Source organism: Meriones unguiculatus, chromosome 4, assembly GCF_030254825.1.
Source record: "Meriones unguiculatus strain TT.TT164.6M chromosome 4, Bangor_MerUng_6.1, whole genome shotgun sequence".
In the NCBI taxonomy this organism is placed as follows: Eukaryota; Metazoa; Chordata; class Mammalia; order Rodentia; family Muridae; genus Meriones; species Meriones unguiculatus.
Genome location: NC_083352.1, coordinates 11,886,845 through 11,909,562, shown reverse-complemented (window position 1 = coordinate 11,909,562; position 22,718 = coordinate 11,886,845). Strand labels below are relative to the sequence as shown.

Sequence of the window (22,718 nt, the reverse complement as noted above, 5' to 3'; positions counted from 1 at the left end):
AATTGCCCCTGTGAGTTGCCATGTTTCCTGTTACTAACTCGCTGATCTGCTATTTATAGAAACCATTTATTTGCCTATTAAGTAAAGATGTTTATTAAATTTGGTATTACAAGATCCTGGAGCAAGGCTGAAAATATATCATTATTATGAGATAGTTATAAATTTATTTTGGGTTTTATTTTCTTTTTAAAATTCAAATTTTATTTCAGCCAATCAGAAAAGGCAGAATGTTTGATTTGTAAGTACCTTTCCTGCCTTCTTCAATTTCTTTATTATGAAATCTAAGCACACTCTGTATAACTGACTGCAAACATCAATGGTCTGCTTGCCCATGGGGTGTGATCCCCTACAGCAAAATCATGTGGCCTAATTCACGGTACAAAGTAGATTAACATAAGTGTAGACATCCTGTCAGTTAATATACACGTGGTGAGAGACTATTGCTGGGAATTGATCTATACTCTTGTCTTTACACATGACCTTCCTTCTGCTTCCTGCTAACACTGATCAAATCATTACCTAGATTGTACCCCATACTTATGGTAACAATATTATAGAGAGGAGATTAGATTTAAGGGTCTTAGAAGAAAGAGTTTGAATTTCTTCTTTTAAACTTGATCTGATGTACTTTTAGTTTCATGTGTATTTCTTTTTTGAAGCTTTAATTATTTTTATTTTAGGTGATGTGGCTACTTTGCCTGCATGTGTTTCTGTGCACCATGTGTGTATCTGTCTGGCACCTGCAGAGGCCAGAAGGGGTCACTGGGCTCCCTAGACCTGGAGTTACAGAAGTCTGTGAGCCACCATGTAGGTGCTGGGAACCAAACCAAGATTTCCTGGAAGCCAGTCAAGAGCAGCCAGTGCTCTTAGCTACTGACCCATCTCCCTAGCCCCAGATTCACTTGCACTCCTACAAAAGTTATATGGAAAGATCCCTACATGATTCTCTCAAATTTCCCATGTAATCATTTCTTTTAATGGGATAGTTAATATAACCCGGGCTAGTGAATCAGTTCTTCTGGAGGTTTTGCATTGCATCCCTAGCACTCAGATCAGGTGGCACACAACCTCCTATAGCTCCAACTCTGGGACATGTGGTAACTTCTTCCGGATCCCATGGTTATCTGCACACTTGAGCAATTATTCTCAGATAGGCATACAGACATACAAATAAGGATGTTAAAAATATTTGTCATACAATGTTTTCTGTTCATATTCTTTTCCAACTCCTCTAAAATTCTTCCTAACTCTCTCTCTTCCTACCCAAATTCATGTTCTCTCTCTTCTCTCTCTCTCAAAAGAAAAACAAAAAAATGAAAATCAAAGTGAACATACTTTAAATAAGATAACCAATGGGACAAAAGATTATCTAAACTAAAAAGTCTTACATACACAGACACACAGTCACAAAAATAAGCAAGCAAACCACTATAAAGTCTGTTTGTGTTTGCCAGCTACTGCTGAACACGGGGATTGCCTTGGAGTATAGCTAATAGACCCAGTGACACTCTACTTGAGAAACCCATTTAACTTTCTGTTACTTACCATTAACTGTTTAACATTAGGTGACAATTCAAATAGCCTCTTGGCTAGAAATGGGACTCCAGTCACTTCCCATGTCTCATGGGATTTTTTTTTTTCTTATTTTCACCTGTGAAGATCTTGTGCCTGTGTCACAGTCTCTGTGAGTTCACATGTAAATTAATCCTGTTGTACTATAGAGGCTCTTTAAAATACATAAACATATAAAAGGAAGTTAAACACAGTTACCATACAATGGGGAAGACAACACCACAACTAGACATCATATGCCGCCATGTAAAACCTCCAGTGCGGGAATAGGTTTTATGTTGTCAAGTCATTGGTCAATTGAGTCCTATGTACCTCACAGGTTATAGGTTGTCCTCCAAATTCTATGATAAGGTCCTGTTGCCAAAGATAACTTACGTCATCGAAGACACAGAATAATGAGGTAGGTAGTGGTCAACTAGAAGCTTTGCCGTTCTGAATTATGGTCATAGTGCTGAAAAGACTGTGTATAGTACTGGGAGAAAATAGTAAATATTAATATCACCCATCAGTGAACCCTGTACTAAGAACAGTGGCTTGTCTGCAAGGTCTATTGGTTCAGATAGCAAAAGTGTTACAAGAGTAACCAAACATCTTTTGGTTGGGTTTTAGGCCTACTCTGTGAGATGGAATCCAGACCCACCAGTGTAAAAGTGGCCAAGAACATGAGGCTAAAAAATCATGTGCCTAGCAGAAAACTAAATATTATTCTGTTAAAGGAATATAGCAGTAAAATGACCTTAATGACATATTGTTATACCTATAGATCTGCGCATTACTCAGTCGTCATCAGAAAAGCTTCTTTTTGCAGAGGATGGTACACAATGGTACAATGTGCAGAAAGTCTGAGTCTTTGGAGAATTCGGCCACAAGTAAACTGTCTTTACCAAACCCTCCATTTCAAAGCATTTGGATCTATGCAGAAGAGAAGGTGGATTGTAAGAGCCAGAGGTGATCGCTTACTGGAAGGATAGAAAATAACTTTAAGTAAGACTTTAATATCATACCAGGGTACTTACTCAATACTAAAATTCTGGAAAATTCTCTTGGCCCAAAGATCAAGTGAACCTGTGGGCAGTCATAGCCACATCCTACTGTCCCCACCTCTTTCTACCTGTGATAACCTCTGATTAGATGATTCCCCTCGAGATGATCCCAGTAGTTATATTCTGTCAATGACACAACATTGGAGCTATGTAGTCCTTAACCTTTGAGGCAGAAGCTCCCACTCAGCATGAAATTTCTGGTGATGCCTCTCTTAGTCTACAGGGATCCACTCAGTTCCATGGCTGCATTTGGTTACTCATGATGCAGATAATTATCCTACTCCCACACTAAAGGACATCTGTGTCACTGCAAGCTTTGTCTAAGCAGCACTGGCGTAAGCAATCTTGTGGACATAGTCTCAGATCGCTAGGACAAAAGCCAACAATGTGGTTAGCATATAGATTTAGTATCCAGAAAAAGAAGTCTTTCTGCTAAAACTGTAGCAATCCCCTTTTGGAGATTCAATTTGTATTTTGCTAAGGACTTAGGGTATTGGGTACTCTCATGTGGGATTACTGACTACCTTATGTCTTGTTCAGTGAAATATCTCTTCATAGATTTCCTCTTTGTTACCTGGGCTGTTTCATAGGGCCCATTTTTAGGAGTTCTCCACACACTGTAGATGCTGAGTCCTTGGTTGACATATGGTTTTCAGAGACTCCCTGTGAGGCTTATCCATCGTCTTAGAAGGTTTTCTCACAAAGAAAAGGTTTTCATTTTGAAAAAGTAAATTTTATCTTTCTGTTCATTTCCTAGTGTGGTATCAATGTCAGCTTTTAAAAAATATACCTGATTCATTCAGTTTTTGTCTTTCTATATAAATCATCTTGACTATGCCCACAAAACCTTGAGCTTGGGTTTTTTCTTGAAGCACAGTAAACCTGTGTGTCCATTTAGAGTGCATTTATATCTTTACTATGTTGTCTACACCCAGGATGGTTGTATTTATTTTTGCAGATTTCTTCAGCAACTTTTTAGGGTTTTGTTAGATTTCTATTTACTTATGTGGTTTTGAATGATGTGATAGACTTTTATTTTCATGTTTTCTTTCCATGTTGAAACATCACTGAGTTCACTATCGAAGTTTCTTTCAGATTTCATGAGATATTTTACATAGATGAGCATTTTGTTTATACACAGGAACCATGTTTTTCTCACTGTGAGATGTTTAACTCATTTCTTTATAGTGTCAGTTGAGAGCTTTGTTGGTCTATTCAGAAGTACATGGGACTCAAATCCTTTCTCTTCTTCAGTCTTAGTAAGAAAGCAAATACTTCCTCACCATTGTGTCAGTCCTTTGTAACTATAACAAAATGCATGAGCAACAATTTCAAAGGGTAAAAAAAATTTTAAGCTAATATTTTTGGAGGTTTCATTCTATAGGTAGCTTCCTCCATTGTTGTGGGATTGGAGTCCAGCAGAATATCCTGGCCACAGGTGGGTGTGACAGAGCAGAGCTGATTCCTTGGGGCAGGCAGGAAGCAGAGAAAAGAAGAAACAAGGGTAAGAAAACAAGCTGGGTTCTTTCAGAGACACTCTCATTGGACACTTCCTCCAATCAAATTACAGGTCTGAATTCTCCATTCATCTGCATGTCCACCATTGACTGGTCTGTCAGTTGAGTAACTAGAGATAGTTATCCAGGCTCCAATCACGTCAGAAAATCCCTTCCCTGTCAATATTGCCTCCACTATCTGGTCCTGAAATATTCTTTATGTATATTTATAGCCATAAATGTATCAAGTTATCAAAATTCTGATTGATCTTTAGTTTTCTGAATGTTCCTATTTTTGGTATCCTTTGTAGGTATTCAGTTAGGTAAATATTTTTTCCTCTGGTTAATACAAGTCTCATGATCTGTATTTTTTCTACTTTGTTACATTTTCTTTTTTTAGCTTTTTAATATGGGAGTTTGCAGTGATTGGTTTAAAACCTACTGAATTGAAGGAAACAAAACAAAATTAATTATTGTGGGTGAGTCAGCAATGTTTGTGAGTTCATGGAGTGGTATAAGCATTCCTGATTTATAGTACTGAAATATTTTATAATCTAAACAGAGAACATTACCCATTAGCACCTCCTGCTCTCTTGCTTTGGTAACACACTAGATCTTGGTACATTTGTTTCTATGTCTTTTTACAAAGCTATCCTTGCTATTCCGTATTCATTACACAGTCTTTGGAGTCTGACTTTCTTCATACAGAATAACATTTTCATTATTTATCCATTCAGTAGCTTGTACCAATATTCAACTATTTTCATGTGTGGATAATATTTCACTGTCAAAATATATTGCCTCTTATTTAAAAATTACTGTTTTCCTTTTCTGTCTTTTGTTTAACTCTGCTCTAATCTTCCAGTGATTCCTTTTGTCTGCCAGCTTTGAGTTTAGCTTTCTCTTTTTCGCTTAAGTTTCACAGATGGGAATTCAAGATGTTGAGCTGATGGGCTGAGATCTCTTTACTTTGAACATGGAGATTTATAGCTCTGTATTCCACTCTGGGTGTTGCTTTATTTATCCCACCTATTTTTATATAGTCTCTTCATATTTTCATGCATGATTGGATTTTAAAATTTCCCTGAGATTTATTTCTCAACTTATTTATTGAAGTGACTTTTAATTAGTTTTCTATAACACTGTTTATGACTTTTTTTTTATTTCCCTCTGTTACTGATTTCTTACCATATTACATTTTAACTGGACAAGCGACTTTGTATTTATATGATTTTAAAATTTATTTAGTCTTGGTTATTTGTAAAACCTGATTTACCATGGTGAAAGTTCATTTCATGATTATGAAGACTATGAATGGGAAACCACCTCTCTTTTGTGTTGTAACTCTACTGTATCTGATTACTTGAGAGTGTTATGTCTGTCTCCAGGTTCCCTGCTGATCACTTAGGTACCACGACCATGTAGATGTGGATGCCTGATATGCATAACCATCACAGAGCAGCAGATTCTTGAGAACATAATTCTGTTAAATGTGCTTCTTCTCTTCTAGTGCTGTTTCTGTCTATCTGCTAAGATGTTCACCTCTATGTCATGAGTTTATATATTTCTCAACGCATAAAAGTTCCTCTTTTTCCCATGTAACAGCAGTAGAGTTGTAACCGACTCTCCCTGACATTGGTGCCAAATATTCTTTGTATAGGGTACCAAACATTTCTCATAGTTTGAAATTCCTATGAGAATGTCAAACTATGAGAAATGTGTGTCTCTGAATCAGAAGCTAGTAACTTTCAGAAAACACAGTTGTGTTTATAATTTTAATTCCACTTTGTGATTCTCCAAATTTTAGATGGAGATTGGAAACTATTTATGTTAAAAGTAATCTCTAATAAGAAAAATCTTATTTTGAACATCATAACTATTATTTGTCATGTCATATTATATAAGTCTGACTTAGATATCTGTCTCATTTTACTATTACAACTTCACTCTCAGCCTTTTGAGTGAGATCGGAGTAGCATCTTCTGCTGTTGCTGACAAGGGTTTTTGAATATTTTCCTTATACACTGTGATTCTCTCTCCTTTCTTCATGCGAATTATTTTCAGCTCTGTCCTCAGTGGCAATCATGGGGATAACAATTCACATCCTAAAATTATAAAGAGAAATTTGAATTGGTTCTAATTTAACTTTTCAAAAATGCAACAATAATTTTATAATAAAGGTATAAACTCTCCTCCTATCTGATATGGACACAAATTATGACTTCATAGGTTTTGTTAGTGTTCGTATTTATTGCCTTTTAAATTAGGCAGAGAGATAGTTGGGATCTAAATATATAATGAGTTTTCTCTTTACTGATGGGACTGTGTCCACTGGAGTTGTTGCTTGTTTCTTTGGCCTGGAGTTGACAAATCTGTGTTACTGTAGGGCATTGCTAAAGTCCCATTATGGTTTATTAAAGAATATTAACTTTGTTTCCGTGTGAAGACGGGAATTCCTACAACTTCCCATACAGCTTTTCTGTGCCTACAGGCTTGCCTTTGGTTGTTTGTCCCAGCATTTTAAAGACCTCCTTCTTCATCCCATCTTTGCCACTTTTGATGAGAAATCTGTTGCCAATCTTATGGACCCCTTACGTAGAATAGGCAAGTTTTCTATTGTCGCCTTGAGATTCAGTATTTGTTTCTCAGCAGCTTGATCACAGCATGCCTCAGGGTGAAGTTAATGCTCCCAGAAGTAACTGCATTCCTTCAAGTCACGGATTATTTTACTCAGTTCCTTTATCTTCAGTACTCTGCCCTTTGCCTTTCCATTGACTCTGGACTTCTCCCTGTGTATGTATTTGGTAGTTGGTAACATCCTACTCTTCTCTAAAACTTAGTTCAATTTTCCTCCTTCATTTTTATTTCTGTCACTTAAACTAAGTATTTTTCAATTTTTTTCTGATATCATAATGACCAAGTAATAAAAGCCACTAGGAAAGTTTTAATTTCACTTATTATACTTTGCAATTTATTTTATTAATGTATTTTGTGTATGTATATTAGCATAGGCATGCATTCCTACAACATGAGTGTGGAGATCAGAAGGTGAAGTTTTAGAACTGGTTCTTTCTTCCCATCTCATATGGTTCTGAGGATTGAAGTCACATGGTCAAGCTTGTGTGGTGAGACCTTCACCACTGAACCATCTAGCCAGCCTGTACTTCTCACCTCTGTGATCTCTACTTAGCTGTTTTCGTAATGCCGGTCTCTTTACTGATAACATGATTATTTGGGCATCCCTCCTTTGCTTCCCTTATCTCTTGGTGACGTTTTTATATCTCTGAATATACTTAAGACAGTGAGTTTCTGTCTTTTTCTGAAAACTCTAACATTGATACTTTTTCATGAAGGAAGTCCATTGGCTTCACTGTGGTTACAATAAATCTCTTTTCCCTTTGAAAGCGTTATAAGTTTCTGTAGAAAATGGAAGAGGCTTAATGTTCTAATGTGGTTACTATGGAAATGTGTCTCTACACCTCTTTTGGGCTTGTTCCATGGCTCTTTCCTAATGGTTGAATTAAATTTCAAAGCCACTTTTAGAGTCTGTATTATTTTTTTCCAGTACGTGTCCTCTGGTCTGTTTCTTCAGCTTATGTTTGGTCAGAGTTTTGATAGCGGTTTCTTTTGGTGATTAGCTGTCTAAAGCTAAAGAGTGAGGGGGAAGGAAGGAGGGACAAGAGAAGGAAGGACAAAGAGGCAATAAGAGAACAGAAAGAAAATAATAGCAATAATAACCACGGGGTAAAAAGAACATGAAAGAGAAGGGAGGGGACAGAAGAGGCAGGGAGCAAATAATCAATGAGAGGGCAGGACATTGCCCACTGACACAGACTGATACACTCAGAGGTTGCTAGTCTTCCTTAGAGTGGCTGCCGTTTCTTACCACACCAGGGTCACTTCTGTCTTCTGAGCATACAGCATGCAGCAGGATCATAAAGAGTAAGCATTCTGGGGTCTTTTCTGAGAACATTTCCTGTCCTGGACATGAGTACAACTTCCCTAAAGAGATCCAATTTGTATGTTCTCATTTACCAAATGAAACCTCACCTCAGCTTGTATTTACACCCGCTAGCATGCTGTTATTTGCCCACATGGCAACTGTTGGCCCTAGTTGGCTTCAGGGGTCATTTGTATAGTTTCTGAGGAAATCCATCTCCTCTGCTCAGGATGCATTCTGAGATGAGTGAACTCTCTCACCTCCACATCTCCTGCCAAGTCTGATGGGATTTATATGTCTCCTTCTCAAATAGCATTATGAAGTTACTTGCAAATAATTAATCTACTGTTCATTTCCTGTTAAAATGTGACTGTGAGTAGCTCTTATAAATTGAATTACTTTTGAATTCTGGTTGTCACAGATTCTGATCAGAAGCCAGCACCTGAAAGACAGATGCCACGTTTGCTCTGATGTGTGGATTCTTGATTTTAACCTCATAAATGTGTATGTATATAACATACCTGTGTGTGTGTGTGTGCATGTAGGTGTGTTTTGAAGGAGAAAATGAAACTAAAAAGAGGAGTGGAGATAGGAAGAGGTGGTAGAAAGAGTTGTTGAATACAGGACACATAAAGCTAGAAAGAGGATTTGGGGGGAAAAAGGAATGGGCAGAGAGGCACAATGGGAATGTGAGAAGGGAGGAAAGAGGATGGAAGACTGAGGGGAGATTTACAATGAGACTGGAACTAATTTCAAAACTCTAAAAAAGAATAATAATGAGCCAGATTTGACGCCTGTATTTTCAAAAATCCATTCCACGTGGACAATTATTTTTCTCTAACATTTACATCCTATGTTAGTTTCTTTCCTGGTTAGTACAAAAATATATGACAAAAGTAACTTCATGAGGGAAGGTATGTCTCAGCCCACAGTCTGAGAGGGTACAGCCCTGCATGATGGGGAGGTTGTGGTGGTAGGGAGACATTACGTACACAGTCAGGAAGCAGAGAGAGGTACCCACTACTGCTTAGAACATTTTATCAGCCATATTTGGTCCATGATCCTAGCCCAGAGAATGCTACCACTCTCAGAAACAGTGGGTCTTTTCACTTCAGCTTACTTAGTCTTCAAACACCTCACAGTGATGCCTGGAGGTGAGTCTCCTAGGTGATTCTAGAGCCTTTCAGGTTGACAGTATTAACAGTCGTGCCTCTCATCACTGTGTCTTGGTTTTCCTGGTTTGTTTGTTTGTTTATGCTTTTCTTGGAAGTCACTAAAAATCTTTACAAAATGTTCTAGAATGTGGGGCACTTAGGGGCTAGAAACAGCTAAGATAACAATATAGCATTGAGATGTGAATGGCTTTTGTTCCTGATTCAATTATGGACATCAAGGAAGCACAGGTAGGTTGGTAGAAACAAGTTTCTAAAAATGTTAAGTGTTTTCCTACAATTGGAAGAGAGAGAGAGAGTGTGTGTGTGTATGTGTATGTGTTTGTGCATGTGTATTGTGTGTATGCATACAAATGTGAGTATGTGAGTGGTACACTTGTGTGTGTGTGTGCAGGTGGATGCATGTTAAAGCCAAGGGAGACTATTTTATGTTCTGTTCTCTCACTCTCTGACTTGTTCCCTGGAGTTTGAATTTCTAACATAATCTGGAGCTTTGCTACTGAAAGCAAGCTCCACAGTCCTCCTGTCTCCACCCCCCACAAAACTGGAGTTACAATACTGAAACCCATATGTGGCGTTTTGTATGAGTGCTTGGGATCTGAACTTGGGAATCTGTATTTGTGTAGCTAATGCTCTTACCTGTGGATCCATCTCCTTAAACAAAAGGGCTAGATACTCAGAATAGGTACTGGGAATCAGTAGCTATGATTCCTTGGATGGTCAAACATTATTTTCATACAAAAACAGAATCTTGATATAATTGCCAAGTGCTCATTTTCAAATTATAGTCAGGGCTGTCTTCTGGTACAGCTACTGTGTGGCAAAAGTCTTCATTTCCTACCTGTATCCCTGGGTTCAAGGAGGATCTCCAAATTCTCTTTCCTCCTTACTGAACTTTATAAACTGAGAAATAAAGCAAATGCATAGGAGCAGAAGGGCAGCAAGAAGTCCTTGGTATACATTATACTTTTGTTGCTATCAAGAGGCAGAGAGGACAAGAGCCATACTCTGGATATTCATCCTTCATTCACCAAGCAATCAACAAAGGATGCTTCTGGAATGAAGAGGATGAGACAGGTGGTGCTAGGTGGGGATGCTCTCCCTCCACAGGGAAAGCAGCACATCTCAGAGCCGTCTACACCCACTCCTTTGTTCCTGTGTTCACTTATCATTCAACGGAGCCACTTCCAAAATTGGATCCTAAGGATTCTTAATGTTTTAAGGTCCTACATTTGGAATAGACAGAATGGGGGTCCAAAGCCAATATAATGAATAGATGATTGGAAAATATCCCCAGCCCAAGCAGAGTGAAGTCAGCTCACATCTGCAGAGAAAAAAAGACAAAATTATAATATGGGAAGTTATTTCTGACCCTGGAAAAGCATTTTCAAGTCACATGCAAAAATGACCTCAGTGTTTGGGCACAGGAATGGTACAGAGTAGGAAGGAAACTGGTCAGATATGGTAATATCCTCCATGATATTACACTTGAGGGGGAAAGTGGCTGCAGAGCTATTTTTAAAGAATAGCATTATGGAAAGTATACACCTTCAGAATGCTAAAAGGCTGACACTTGATAAAGACCACTTACTTGCAAATGCCTCCATTCATATCCAAAGTGGTATTTAACATACTTTAGAGTTCCAGGGAAAAATGTCTGAATATAGATTTTCTTGTGCCATTTGTGTTACGATTATTTTCTGCCCTGGGCAGCTTCGCTTCAGTAGCATCACAACGTGATCACAGCCTTGTAGCCTGTTCCCAGGCGCTGAGTGGTTATCTGCAACTATTTTAACGCATGTTGTAAATCACAAAGGAAAGCCTCTATTTTGAAATCAACAGAAGCAATTAGGAATTGGTATTCTAAGCCTGTTTTTGAAAGTCTGATGCCTGCAGGTCTTTGGTTCATTTAAACCTCAGAGTTTTAGACATGAGCAAGAAAGGAATATAATATCACATATGTTCAGCAGTGATGGGGAGGTAAAGCTATGAGCTGGGATGCCCCTGTGGAGAGAAATGATACTGTTTTGCATGTTTCTGCTGCAATATTAAAAATAAATAAGCATCTAACCCCTTCATGGTTGCAATTTCAGGTGAATTTGGTCCTTAGTCACCATCCACACACGTCTTGCTTAGTGATCCATAGAATTTGTCCTCCTATATTCATACCAGAGTCTACACAAGGAAAACTTTCTTAACTTCAAAACTGTCTTCTGTTGGTGTCCCTTCAAATTATTCTCTGCAGAGCCTAGGAGTCAATGGGCCGAATTTATGAGATGGAAGATAATGGGGAGGTCTGCCCCTACCAGCAACTAGTCATCCTGTGTCCTCTGCTGGGAACTGTCCTCTCCCAGCGTTGGTTTGTTCCACACCAGGTGGACATTGGCCTTTTCTCCTACAGATGGACGCATGGTCAGTGACTTCCCTTTCCATAATATTCTTATTTCCATCCCAAGGAAAGAATAGCACATGGGAGTCACTCATAAAGTTCATGTGTATTCCCAAAGGATGCATTGAGTCTGGGACTTGGACTAACAGGCTTTTCCCCCACAGGTTTCCTCATCTCCATCCTGTACATGGTGGGAGCTGTGTCTTTCTGTCATCCTGCTGGCCCCCTCCTTGCTTTCTTGAAGGTTCTCTGGAATACTTCTACTCATACTGTGTCTCTTGTCTTTATAATTGGGGATCAACTTTATTTTTTCTTCCCTTGCTTTTGCTAATCTACTAATTTATCTGAAAAAAATTATGTTAATAAACTGATGATTCCAAATTTTCTCAGTTCAACCATCATGCATTTAAACCTCAGGCAACCTTGAGATTTCTTGATCCTCTAACTGTCTTAGAGAGCACTCAGCTAAAAGCTTCATGGAAATATCACTAGAAGACTGAATTTACCTCCTCCACAAACACCTGGCTCATTGAGTATAAGGGGAGATAGGTGTATTTAATTTAATTGTACAAGAGGTACTCAAATGTGAGAGTCACTTTGAGGTAACAATAGCAGAGGCTATCTCATACAGGATAGACATTAGGATAGTGATTATCTTCCCTGAAGGAAGTCAGGAATCTCTTGTGGACATTAGGCCTTTGTTTCCACTCGGCAGCTCTTGTGTGGTCAAGCAACTGCCAATTGGTACCGGCTTTAGGAACCTGGATATAACGGGGTCTTTGTTGAACTGTTGGTTTATTCCAATGTGATTTTCCACATATGTCCACAAGCAGATCTATGGAAGAAAGCACACAGCTGTTTGCATATCATTACAGAGATGTGCAGTGGTGGCTAAGATGACTGTCTCTAAGGTCTTCTCCACTGGATGCTACAAGTAACCATAAAGGGTGATTCTCAACATTTCTCCCCTAGATAATGATGATTTTTCTACTATTGATAGTGAAATTAATACATTTTCCATAAATCAATGACTAAAATACCTGTCACTGTGGGCCAGCCAATTGCTCTTCAGTGTACAGACATCTTATGTTGTGGGAATTAAAAGGAGAAATTGCTTTTTCTCACAGTCAGGGCAGTCCTCTCCCTTTAGTTTCTGCTTCTGTCGACTTAGCACTGCATTTCAATGCCGAAGTCAGCTCCAATAGCCACAAAGGTCTGATTCCCTGCACACCTTTGTTCAGTTAATGTGGAAAACTGTTCTTGCCTCTGTGGCTGTATTCCTTTCCTCTTTAACTATGTAAGCTACACGTTCTGACTGGGATTCCTGCATGATGGTGACAGCAGAGAAATTAATTATTACCATCCTGCAAAACAGATCAACAGGTCTGCCTGCATTCTCAGCTCAGCAGCAGGCTACTACCTGACCTTACCCACAGCCTCATTTTTAGTCTAGAACCTTGGAGGCTAATTCTGGACAAAGGAAAAGCACACTAAATAAAACCACATATTTCTGCTCATAGAGAAACAAAAACCTTACACTGTGAGAGTTCAGTTAGAAATCGATAAAATAAAAAGTGCATGGATTTCACCATGGCTGCATGTTTCCTCACTCAAGACTTGAAAGCCAGTGCTTTCTTTTTTGTTAGATTTCCTCTAGGATAGATTCTAATTCCCCATGGAATTTCAATATCATGCATTATTCCTTTGAAAACATAGCAGAACCAAGATACAATTAGAAGCAGGAGCCCTGGCTTTGTCCAAAGCTTGGGAGTGAGCTAAAAGTTGAAAGAAAATAAATTAAAACAAACAAACAAAATGCACATGTACTGTTGTTGGAGAAGACGAATCACAGCAGAGAATCCACCAATAGAGCTCTGTCTCCATTGATGACCCACTGTTATGTACTTCGTAGGCCTCTGTAGTCTTGTCTTTCCTATACATGCTCAGATATGATGGCACCTCACTCCATGTGTGAGAAATAAAAACAGTACCTATACTCTCAGAAATCTTATCCCAAATGCAGTCGTGTGAATGACACACATTCTCCCAGCTCCCAGGGCTCTGTAGAGAATAATGTGTTCATCAGCCCCTGGTCTCTCAGGTCTATCTGGCTATATAATATTTGGAATTACAAAGCCTTTTATGAATTAAAGAAATTGTGCATGAAAACATAAAACTAAAGAACAATCCTGGCATTGTCAGATGCCCACACAGGCATACCAATGAGAGAGTTTCACCCTTCCTCTCAGACACAAGAATGGCTTTTTATTTTCTTCCCAGCTTAGATGCCTTGGTGACTCCTTGCTAAAGGCATTAGTAAGGAGGTCCCTAGGAGTCAGAACCTGTCCTTTGCTTTGGGGTACCTTGCATAGAAGATTTTCTTGGTAGAAAATAGAAATAAAATCTCTGCTTTTAAGTTGTGGGGTTTGAATCTCACCAGAAAGGGCTGACATGCTAAGTTCCACTGCCCATGCACACATGTGTCCTCACATCTTCAGCTCTACCAACCTTCTGGCTCACAGCAGTGTGGCTCAGGCATGGGTGTTTCATTGGAACATAACTACCTGACAGCATATCACACCTGTGACCTCTATTATCTTGGGAGGCAAGACCTTATGATGTCAGTGGTGTGGCACACAACACAAGCTTTTGGACAATATATTAGCTTGGAATATAGACTGAAGTTTCTGACCATTTAGACAAAGGCATCATCAGTTTGAGACCTGGGAAACCTTGTTTAAAAGGTGTTGTGTTGTTGTTGTTTATTTACTGAGATTGATGATGAACCGTCATCATTGAACTTCAGGATCTGTCAAGTCAAGTAGTCTTGTTATTGAGGTCTGAAACTTTAATGACAGTGGAGGGGTTGATGGGCACAGGGTGCTCATGAAGTCCCCTTTCAGGTAGAAGCCTCATCTGGACACCTGATGAATAGCAGATGGAGCCTAACAAAGGTCAGGAACATTTCTTGGTATCTCCAAACACCAGGAGACTCACAGGCTGATTACCCTTTCAAAACTCTTCTTCTTCTTCTTCTTCTTCTTCTTCTTCTTCTTCTTCTTCTTCTTCTTCTTCTTCTTCTTCTTCTCCTCCTCCTCCTCCTCCTCCTCTTCCTCCTCCTCCTCCTCCTCTTCTTCCTTCTTCTTCTAACATTTTGCCTGTACTCAGTCAGCTGTGTCTCGAAACTAGACAGGCTGGTTCATCCCCACTGCCTCTTCATGAAAACCAAGGCAGAGCTATAGAAGAGGCATGCTAAGTTGTCATTACTATGTACTAGAAACAAATCACATTTCAGTTCTTTGAGGTCCAAAGCTCAGAGCTGTCTGTTGACCACATTATGCCAGCTGCCTTCTTTGCCTCCTCAAAGTAGAGACACTTAACCATCACTGGACAAAATGGAGTGACTTAACGAACACTGGGCTAGCAATATCTCCATGATGAAAACATCCAGGTGTTAAGGTGAGGGAAGACCCTCCCCAGTTTGGTTCTAGGTCTGCCTTGCCCTGATGGTCATGGCTTCCTTCCAGAATTCGGAATGAAAATACTAAGAGACAGAGATGAACTTGACTTCACCTAAACCAGGGAATACTTTTATCAATGGTCCTGCTAGCTACTTGATGAGGCTAAGATTATAGGGGAGTTCTGTTTGAGGGAGTGAATGATGACCCCTTCGTGTTCATCTAGTCACCCGATTTAGTGAACAGGAAGCTCCCTTTTATTTCCCCATATTCTGTGTGTGGATTTCTGCTAAACCAACACCACTGCTCCAAAATTCAACCCACATCATGCAGAGCCTACACAGACTGCAAGAAGAGTAGTCAGGGGTCTCAGTCTTCACTGAGTATTTATTAGCTCTTGGACAACCGAGCAATGAGTAAGCATTATACCTCACTAAGTTATAGATGTGGCAATGAAGTGAGACAGAAGCATGGGTAGTGTTGTTGTGTGGGGTTGGAGTGCTGGTTCAGCTGTAAATCTAGGCAAACCAGTTTGCTCTTGTGCTAGGATCAGGTACAGGAAACTCTAAAAGAAAAGTATTTGGGAGAGCTGGCTTAGCGAATGCAAAGGACCTGGGATAGGGCAGGCTGGATGGGTTCAAAGAAATGATACAGATAAAACCTGTAAGTGGCTACAAGAAGAAAACCTTAGTGGAGGAAGGCTGATTTCTCTTTGTATTTACATAGCCCTGTGAAAATCTCCATCTTCTTGTAGGAGCCATCAAAACTGATCCCATGGTTGATTTACAGTGTCAGGGTTACCTGAGTGGTCTTGTTCATTCTTGTATACTTGGCTCTTCACAGTACTCTGAAGGGTATAATCTGTCTCAAGTGTTGGGATTAAAACCCAAACAAGTAGCCTAGTGTTCTTGGCTACTGTGGCTGACATATCTTTACACACAAAAAAACATGCTTTTCAAACTTCTTTCAGACCAATGTAGTAGATTGACCACTATGTGCACGCGCACACACACACGCACACGCACACACACAACACACACACACACACACACACACACACACACACACAGAGAGAGAGAGAGATACAGATACAGAGAAAAAGAGACAGAGGGGAGAGAAAAAAACTCTGGAGGACAATGTCTAATTGAAAGTGAATGAATATATATATATATATATGGATATATCAGTTATATAAACTGTGAAAAACATACATTAAATTTTTCATAGAATGGATGTCTAAAATGAATGGAAACTGTCTTTGAGAGTTTTAAATATTTGAGTTATCTCTCATCTTGAACTGTGTTGTTTTAAAAACAGCATAATGATTATCCTGGTTTGTCCCTATCATGAATGTTTCTTGGTGCTTGCTCTCAGTGATAGACATCAATTGTGTACTTTATTGCACTTCCATTTTCACTACCAAATATTCGTATGGTCTCCAGTTATAGACAACGCATCCTTGGATAATCTGCTTATGTTCCAATTGTTCTTGATGGCTCCTCTCAGACTTTCTCACACATGTTAGTAGCACTCAACATGGGCTAATATTTCCTGCTGTTCTTTAAATGCTAACCAATATGGAGCAGGTCTTTCTGCAATTAATCAACCATATTCTGTGTTAGAAGATTCTTATTGGTCAGATATTTGTGCTCAGCATGGGAATGTTGCACAGCTGACTTCTCATACAATACTATCCTAGTAAAAGTAAATGGTATTTGTGAATAAAAAGCTGACCTGTTTTCAACTTCAAAGTTTATGCAATAATTAAATGAGACACAACCTGAAAGTCACATGAATATTGAAAATTCTATGTATATCTTTCTTCCTCTGTAATACTGGAAACCAGGCACAGAACTGAGACAGCAAAACTATATGAGTCACTTAAAAGAGTCTGCATGCATGTGAACTTTCTTCATCTATCACATGCTTAAGTCAGCCAGAATACATCACACATGAGTCCCCGCTGCAAATGCCTTATACTGGGAAAAGAAAGGTGTGCAGTAATAAAGCCTGAAAGACAAAGACAAGGGCTGTAGAGAGGGGCAAAGCAAATACCACTGTATTCAGAGCAGAGGCTGAGCCTCCATGAACTTGTTACTTTTTCTTTCATTTTGTGTGCCTACAAAACCTATAACACGTGGACTATTTGCCCAGCTCAAGAAGTTGGTTGCCTCACTCATACCACAGCTTCAGTGGCTTGTTGGAGCCTATGGGAACCTGAACCTAGGCAACCACTTCCCTGGATGACTGTTTTGAGAGGGCAATCAGTCTGGTGATACTCTCGCCTTCAAAAGGTACTGGCATTTTTATTAGCTGGAATTATTGATGGGTGGGCTCATGCCCCAAAGCACTTTTCCAGTTGTCCTTGTGTGAAGTTTGAATTTTACTTTGTCTACACCCTTTTCATCATTAACTTTAAACTCACTAATATCCCTTTCCACCAAACTGAACATGTTTTCTCTACTTTTCTGCTCCATTTGCTGCTCTGTCTCATTGTAAACCTGACTAAGAGCAAAGAGCAGTAACCATTCAATAACGCTAATGCTGCAAAGACTTGAAATTCTTTTGATACATGACTTACTTCATTACACTATAATGTGATCTTGGTTTCTCAGGACATATGCAAAATACAGCTAGATTGTCTGATAAAATAGAACACAGATGGACTTTAAGCCAGTTTCCAGGAGAGCCCTTCTTCTGCGAGTCTATACCTGCCCCAATGCCTATAAGCCATATGACCCTGCCCTATGTGGCACTTTGTGCTTTCTGGTGTTATGAACTAGCACTGCAACTACTGGATGAGCTTGTATCCTGGCTTTCTCTATCCTAGAATTCCAAATGCTTCCACATTCCAGCATAAGCCAGCACCCAAGCCTTACAGCACACACACACTTGGGATTACTAAAGAAGTACTCCAATCTTGGCACCAGTGTTTTATTTATCTATTTACTCATAGAAGGTGATAACAGACTGAAGCAATGTGGGAAGAGAGGTGACAAAAGCAATGTGCAAAAGGGAGGAAAGGGGTTCTATAAAATTAATGTGATTAAAGAATTGAATAAGGTCTTATTTGTACTCCTTGTTTGTAGAGATACATTCTAACATGTATGAAAGTAGGAGCATGACTCTGGCACATTGCTTCTCTCTCTACAGGAAGCATGATTTTAAAATGGATTATATGTCTATGATGTTGCTCCTTTCTCACTACTCTGTGAATGAGATCCATCTGGAACTTTATTCATACAGCAATTATTGCAAATATGGACTTCAAATATCTTCCTTTTTAAATATCCTTTCATGCTCATTAATTTTTTGTGTGTTTTTTATTAAAAATGTACAGAGCTATGAAGATTTATTGTTACATTGTTGTCGTTTGGAAACATTATCATTTTACATTTAGGTCTCCAATCCACCTGGGATTAATCTTGTATATTTTGTAGAACTGAAATCAATATTTATTTTCCCATTTGGACATCTAATAGAAAAGTCCATCCTCTTCTCAGTGCTGACAAGCCAGCCTGTTGCCAGTGCAAAGCATTGGCTTCATTTTAAGTCTGGAGTTGATAATTGGGTGTGGTGTTGGAATTCTTTCTTCTCTTTTCTTCTTACCTTTTTTATTTTTTAATGAAGTATTTTGTTTCCTTTTTATTTATCTTACTTATTTTTTGATTATACAGGTTATTCACTTTGTATCCCAGCTATAGCCCCCCCGTCTCCTCCCAATTCCACCCTTCCTCCCTCTCTTCCTCACATACCCTTCCCTCAGTCCACTGATAGAGGAGATCCTCCTCCCCTTCTCCCTGACCCTAGCCTATCAGGTCTCATCAGGAGTGGCTGCATTGTCTTCCTCTGTGACCTAGTAAGGCTGTTCCCCCCGCCCCCTGAGGGAGAGGTGATCAAAGAACCAGCCACTGAGTTCATATCAGAGACAGCCCCTAATCCCCTTACTATGGAACCCACTTATAGACTGAGCTGCCATGGACTACATCTCAGCAAGGGATCTAGGCTATCACCATGCATGGTCCTTGGTTGTAGTATCTGTCTTTGGAAAGACCCCTGGGCCCAGATTTTTTGGTTCTGTTGGTCTCCTTGTGGAGCCCCTGTTTCCTCCAGGTCTTTCTATCTCCATTCTTTCATAAGATTCCCTGCACTCTGCCCAAAGTTTGGCTATGAATCTCAGCATCTGCTTTGATACCCTGTTGGCAAGAGTCTGTCAGAGGCTCTATGCTGTTCCCTGTTTTCTCCTGCTTTCAAAATTATCCCATTTGCTTCTGAGTGAGGATTGAGAAACTTGTCTAGGGTCCTCCTTCTTGTTTAGTTTCTTTAGGAGTATCAATCAACTCCCATTTTAATGACTGTAACCTTATAGTCAACTGTAACAGTGAAAAATTTACAACCTCCAGTTTTATTCTTTCTCAAACCTCCATCGACAATCTTAGCCTGTACCACTGAACCAGAGTCTATCTTAGACATGGGAACTTTGAAATCCTCTTGGCTGATTACAAAGTAAAGCCAGGGATGATAGTCTCTTTGCTGAGAACTCTTGAGCATTTCTTGAAGTCTCTGTCAGAATCCGTGGAAAACTTTGTCTCCTGATCAAACACGACTTATCCTGCAAAATGCACAGTACTAATTGGTACCCTGAAGGCTGTCTGAATGTTCTTTCCTGGGAACTCTTTATGTCTGGTAACCTGGTGTGACATGATGGGTGTCTAACAGTGACTACTTTCCAGCTGACATTTTCTGTTGAATTTCTCTTTTTCTTTTCTCCAATTTATAATCAAGTCTTCACTTTCTTTTAATTTACTATGAAGTACGAATTGCTAGATAAACCAGAAAAGCTGTTTCCTTGAAAGCCTTTGTCAAATCCCTGTAGCTTTAATATCTGCTTGTTACAGTATTATTGTTAGATTTAAATTTAGTGGAAAATGGGTTTCTTATTAGTTCTTTGGTTTTAAACTCATAAATCCCTTTCATTAAATCTTTTTTATTAAGATTGAGCAAACTCCCACAATCATTTGATAATATTACCATGAGAGGTCTGAGCTCACTGAGACCTACTATAGTGAATTTTTTTAAGTCTAAAATGTAGTTTGAAATAATTCTCTGTTTGCAGTACAACAAGGAAAGCTGGGATAATACTTGTATTCAAATACTTACACAACATGCAGTAATCGTAGCAGGTCCAGGGTCCTTGGAAACTTCTACCATGGTCCTAGTGTCAAAACATTTAAGAATGCACGATATGTTGGTGGGAAATGGGCCAATTGAGATGGAAGGAGGGTTTGCAAGGAATCTAGAAATCATTCCATAGCTGTCTCCAAACCAATTAGATACTGAAATAATCTAAAAAGGAGTGTTTTGTTCCCGTCTGTGTTGGTAGTATTTACAGCAGAAGGAGACCCAGTGCAGTGAGGCAGAGAGGGCAGTTGGCCTTTTTGCACCTTAGTGACCATGCTTTTCCAGGGATCCACCTGTCTTCTTGGTTTTTCAAGACAGGCAGATGGCTGGAGATAACTAGATGGAGGGAAAACTATAACCGCATGGGGACTAAGGAGACTTTCGTTGAAGAAGTGTCTAGGAAGGTGAAGCAGTGATGTGAGGAAGGACATGGAGGGAGGCACTTGGAGGGAGACCTTTGAGCCAAGATGAGGAAGGACCAGAGCAGCAGGAAGAGGTCTGAGTGAGGATGGGAAAGGAAAGGAAGATGCTTCTGGATGTCTAATGAGGAGGGGAATAGCACATTGTCTGTGAGGCTATTACTAATCTTCAGAAGTGATCTTTATGAAAGATGGTCCTCAGAGAAAGCCTGATCCTGCAGGTTATTCTACAGAACTGGTGTGTGAGGCTAGTTCAGAAATACAAGTATGTAAGAGAGTCTTCAAGGAATTGTACATGTACACATACTCACACAAACACACACACACACACTCCTGGGAAACAGAGGCAAAGGGAACCAGTCCTTTAGCTCATTTCCTGCTCTTTCCTATATTTCTGGGTCTTTCTCAGTGGGAAATGCATGACACAAGCATTATCTAATAAGCAAATTTTAAGATGGTCTAGATATCAGCAGTCTATGGAGATCATTGGTGGAGAATTTGTTCCCTTGTAGTCTAAAATTAAAGCTGAACGTTTGGTGTGAGTTCCCAAATATGACTCTATGATTCTTTTCCATTTAATCTTCTGTTATTTCTCCTGCTCTCCTTGAATAGTGATGAAAATTAGCATTTAATGGTCATGTATAAGATCCCCATAATACATTGTAAAAGATTTGATCAAAATGGCAGAGGCATCCTTAAAATTATCTCTTAATGTTGCTTAAGGTAACAGGTTATTTTATGTTTTTCTACCCAGGCCAGAACTGTGGTGGCCTGGTCCAGGGTCCCAATGGCACCATCGAGAGTCCTGGCTTTCCTCATGGGTACCCCAACTATGCCAACTGCACCTGGATCATTATCACTGGGGAGCGCAACCGGATCCAGCTGTCCTTCCACACCTTTGCTCTAGAAGAGGACTTCGACATCTTATCTGTCTACGATGGACAGCCTCAGCAAGGGAACTTGAAAGTGAGGTAAAGTGCCAACTTTTTCTATCATACGGTAGTGACATGTTTACATATTCCATTCTGAAAAAATAATTACAACTAATAATCATATTTATTTACCAGAAAATTAATCCAATAAAGAAACATAAGAGACAACATCTGCGTTACTTTGGGAACATTTGTTTCTAACTTACCAACTTATTATTGAACACAGCTTCCAAGTTGCTCAAGATCTGTTCAGCAGTATTGTCAAGGTAATTTAAATGAAGTCACAATGCACCATTGTTTTGAAGCAATTATGGCTATCAAAGAAAAAGTAAAAACATTAAATGCAAAGTTCAATTATGACAGTAGGAATGCAAACTCTCCACTGTGAGAGGGCAGGGTCGGCAAAGACTCTCAGCAACACTGAATTCTGGGAAGCCTTGGTTGAGACAATTCTCATTTCTACTCATTATGCATACATCCTTTTCATCTGCAATCTCTACTACAAGGAAAAACACACTTGCTGGTATAGTTCTTATTATATTTCCCATTAGTCAAACAACATATCACACAAGTCACTTTAATTGACAAAGGAAAGATGATATCCCTTTGAAATAAATTAGATTTTCTCAACTAAATTTAGGAAATATATATTGCATAATTTTTAGTATTGTGCTGTGATCAAATCAAAGCTGTCATAAATGCTAGCCAAGGACTATACCTCCCATCTGCACTCACAGATCAGTCAACAAAGTAATATGCATATTTAAGGCTAACAAAATCTTTATCCTCCTTGCTTCACATTCTCCACTAACTGGATTGTGTTCACTACCTGAGTTTTTATAGCATGACTGACATTAAGCAAAAGGAATGAGGCTGCTGAGGCAAGCAGAAATGCATGTCCATCTTAGACAACTTGTCCATATCTTCCTGAAAGGCAAGGAACTCTCACTGGAAATTATCTGTGTATGTAGTTGAGAGATTTACATCACTACAAAATACACAGTGTCTTCAACACAATTACTTTCAAATAAATTTTTGTATGCTGATTTCAGATATAATATGCCTTTTGTGAGTAGTTGAGGTTAGCAGTTGTCTGCCTTAAGACAGCTTTTGTTT

At 39.2% G+C, this 22,718-nt stretch overlaps 1 protein-coding gene across 2 annotated transcripts in view; it reads left to right on the top strand.

Annotated features, from left to right (window-relative positions):
- Csmd1 (CUB and Sushi multiple domains 1) overlaps positions 1 to 22,718 on the top strand; it is a 1,585,983-nt gene that overhangs the window by 277,453 nt on the left and 1,285,812 nt on the right. For both annotated transcript variants that reach the window (XM_060381443.1, XM_060381442.1), the window contains exon 2: positions 21,425 to 21,641. In XM_060381443.1, the coding sequence (XP_060237426.1) occupies positions 21,425 to 21,641 (217 nt within the window). The remainder of the gene's footprint in view (positions 1 to 21,424; positions 21,642 to 22,718) is intronic.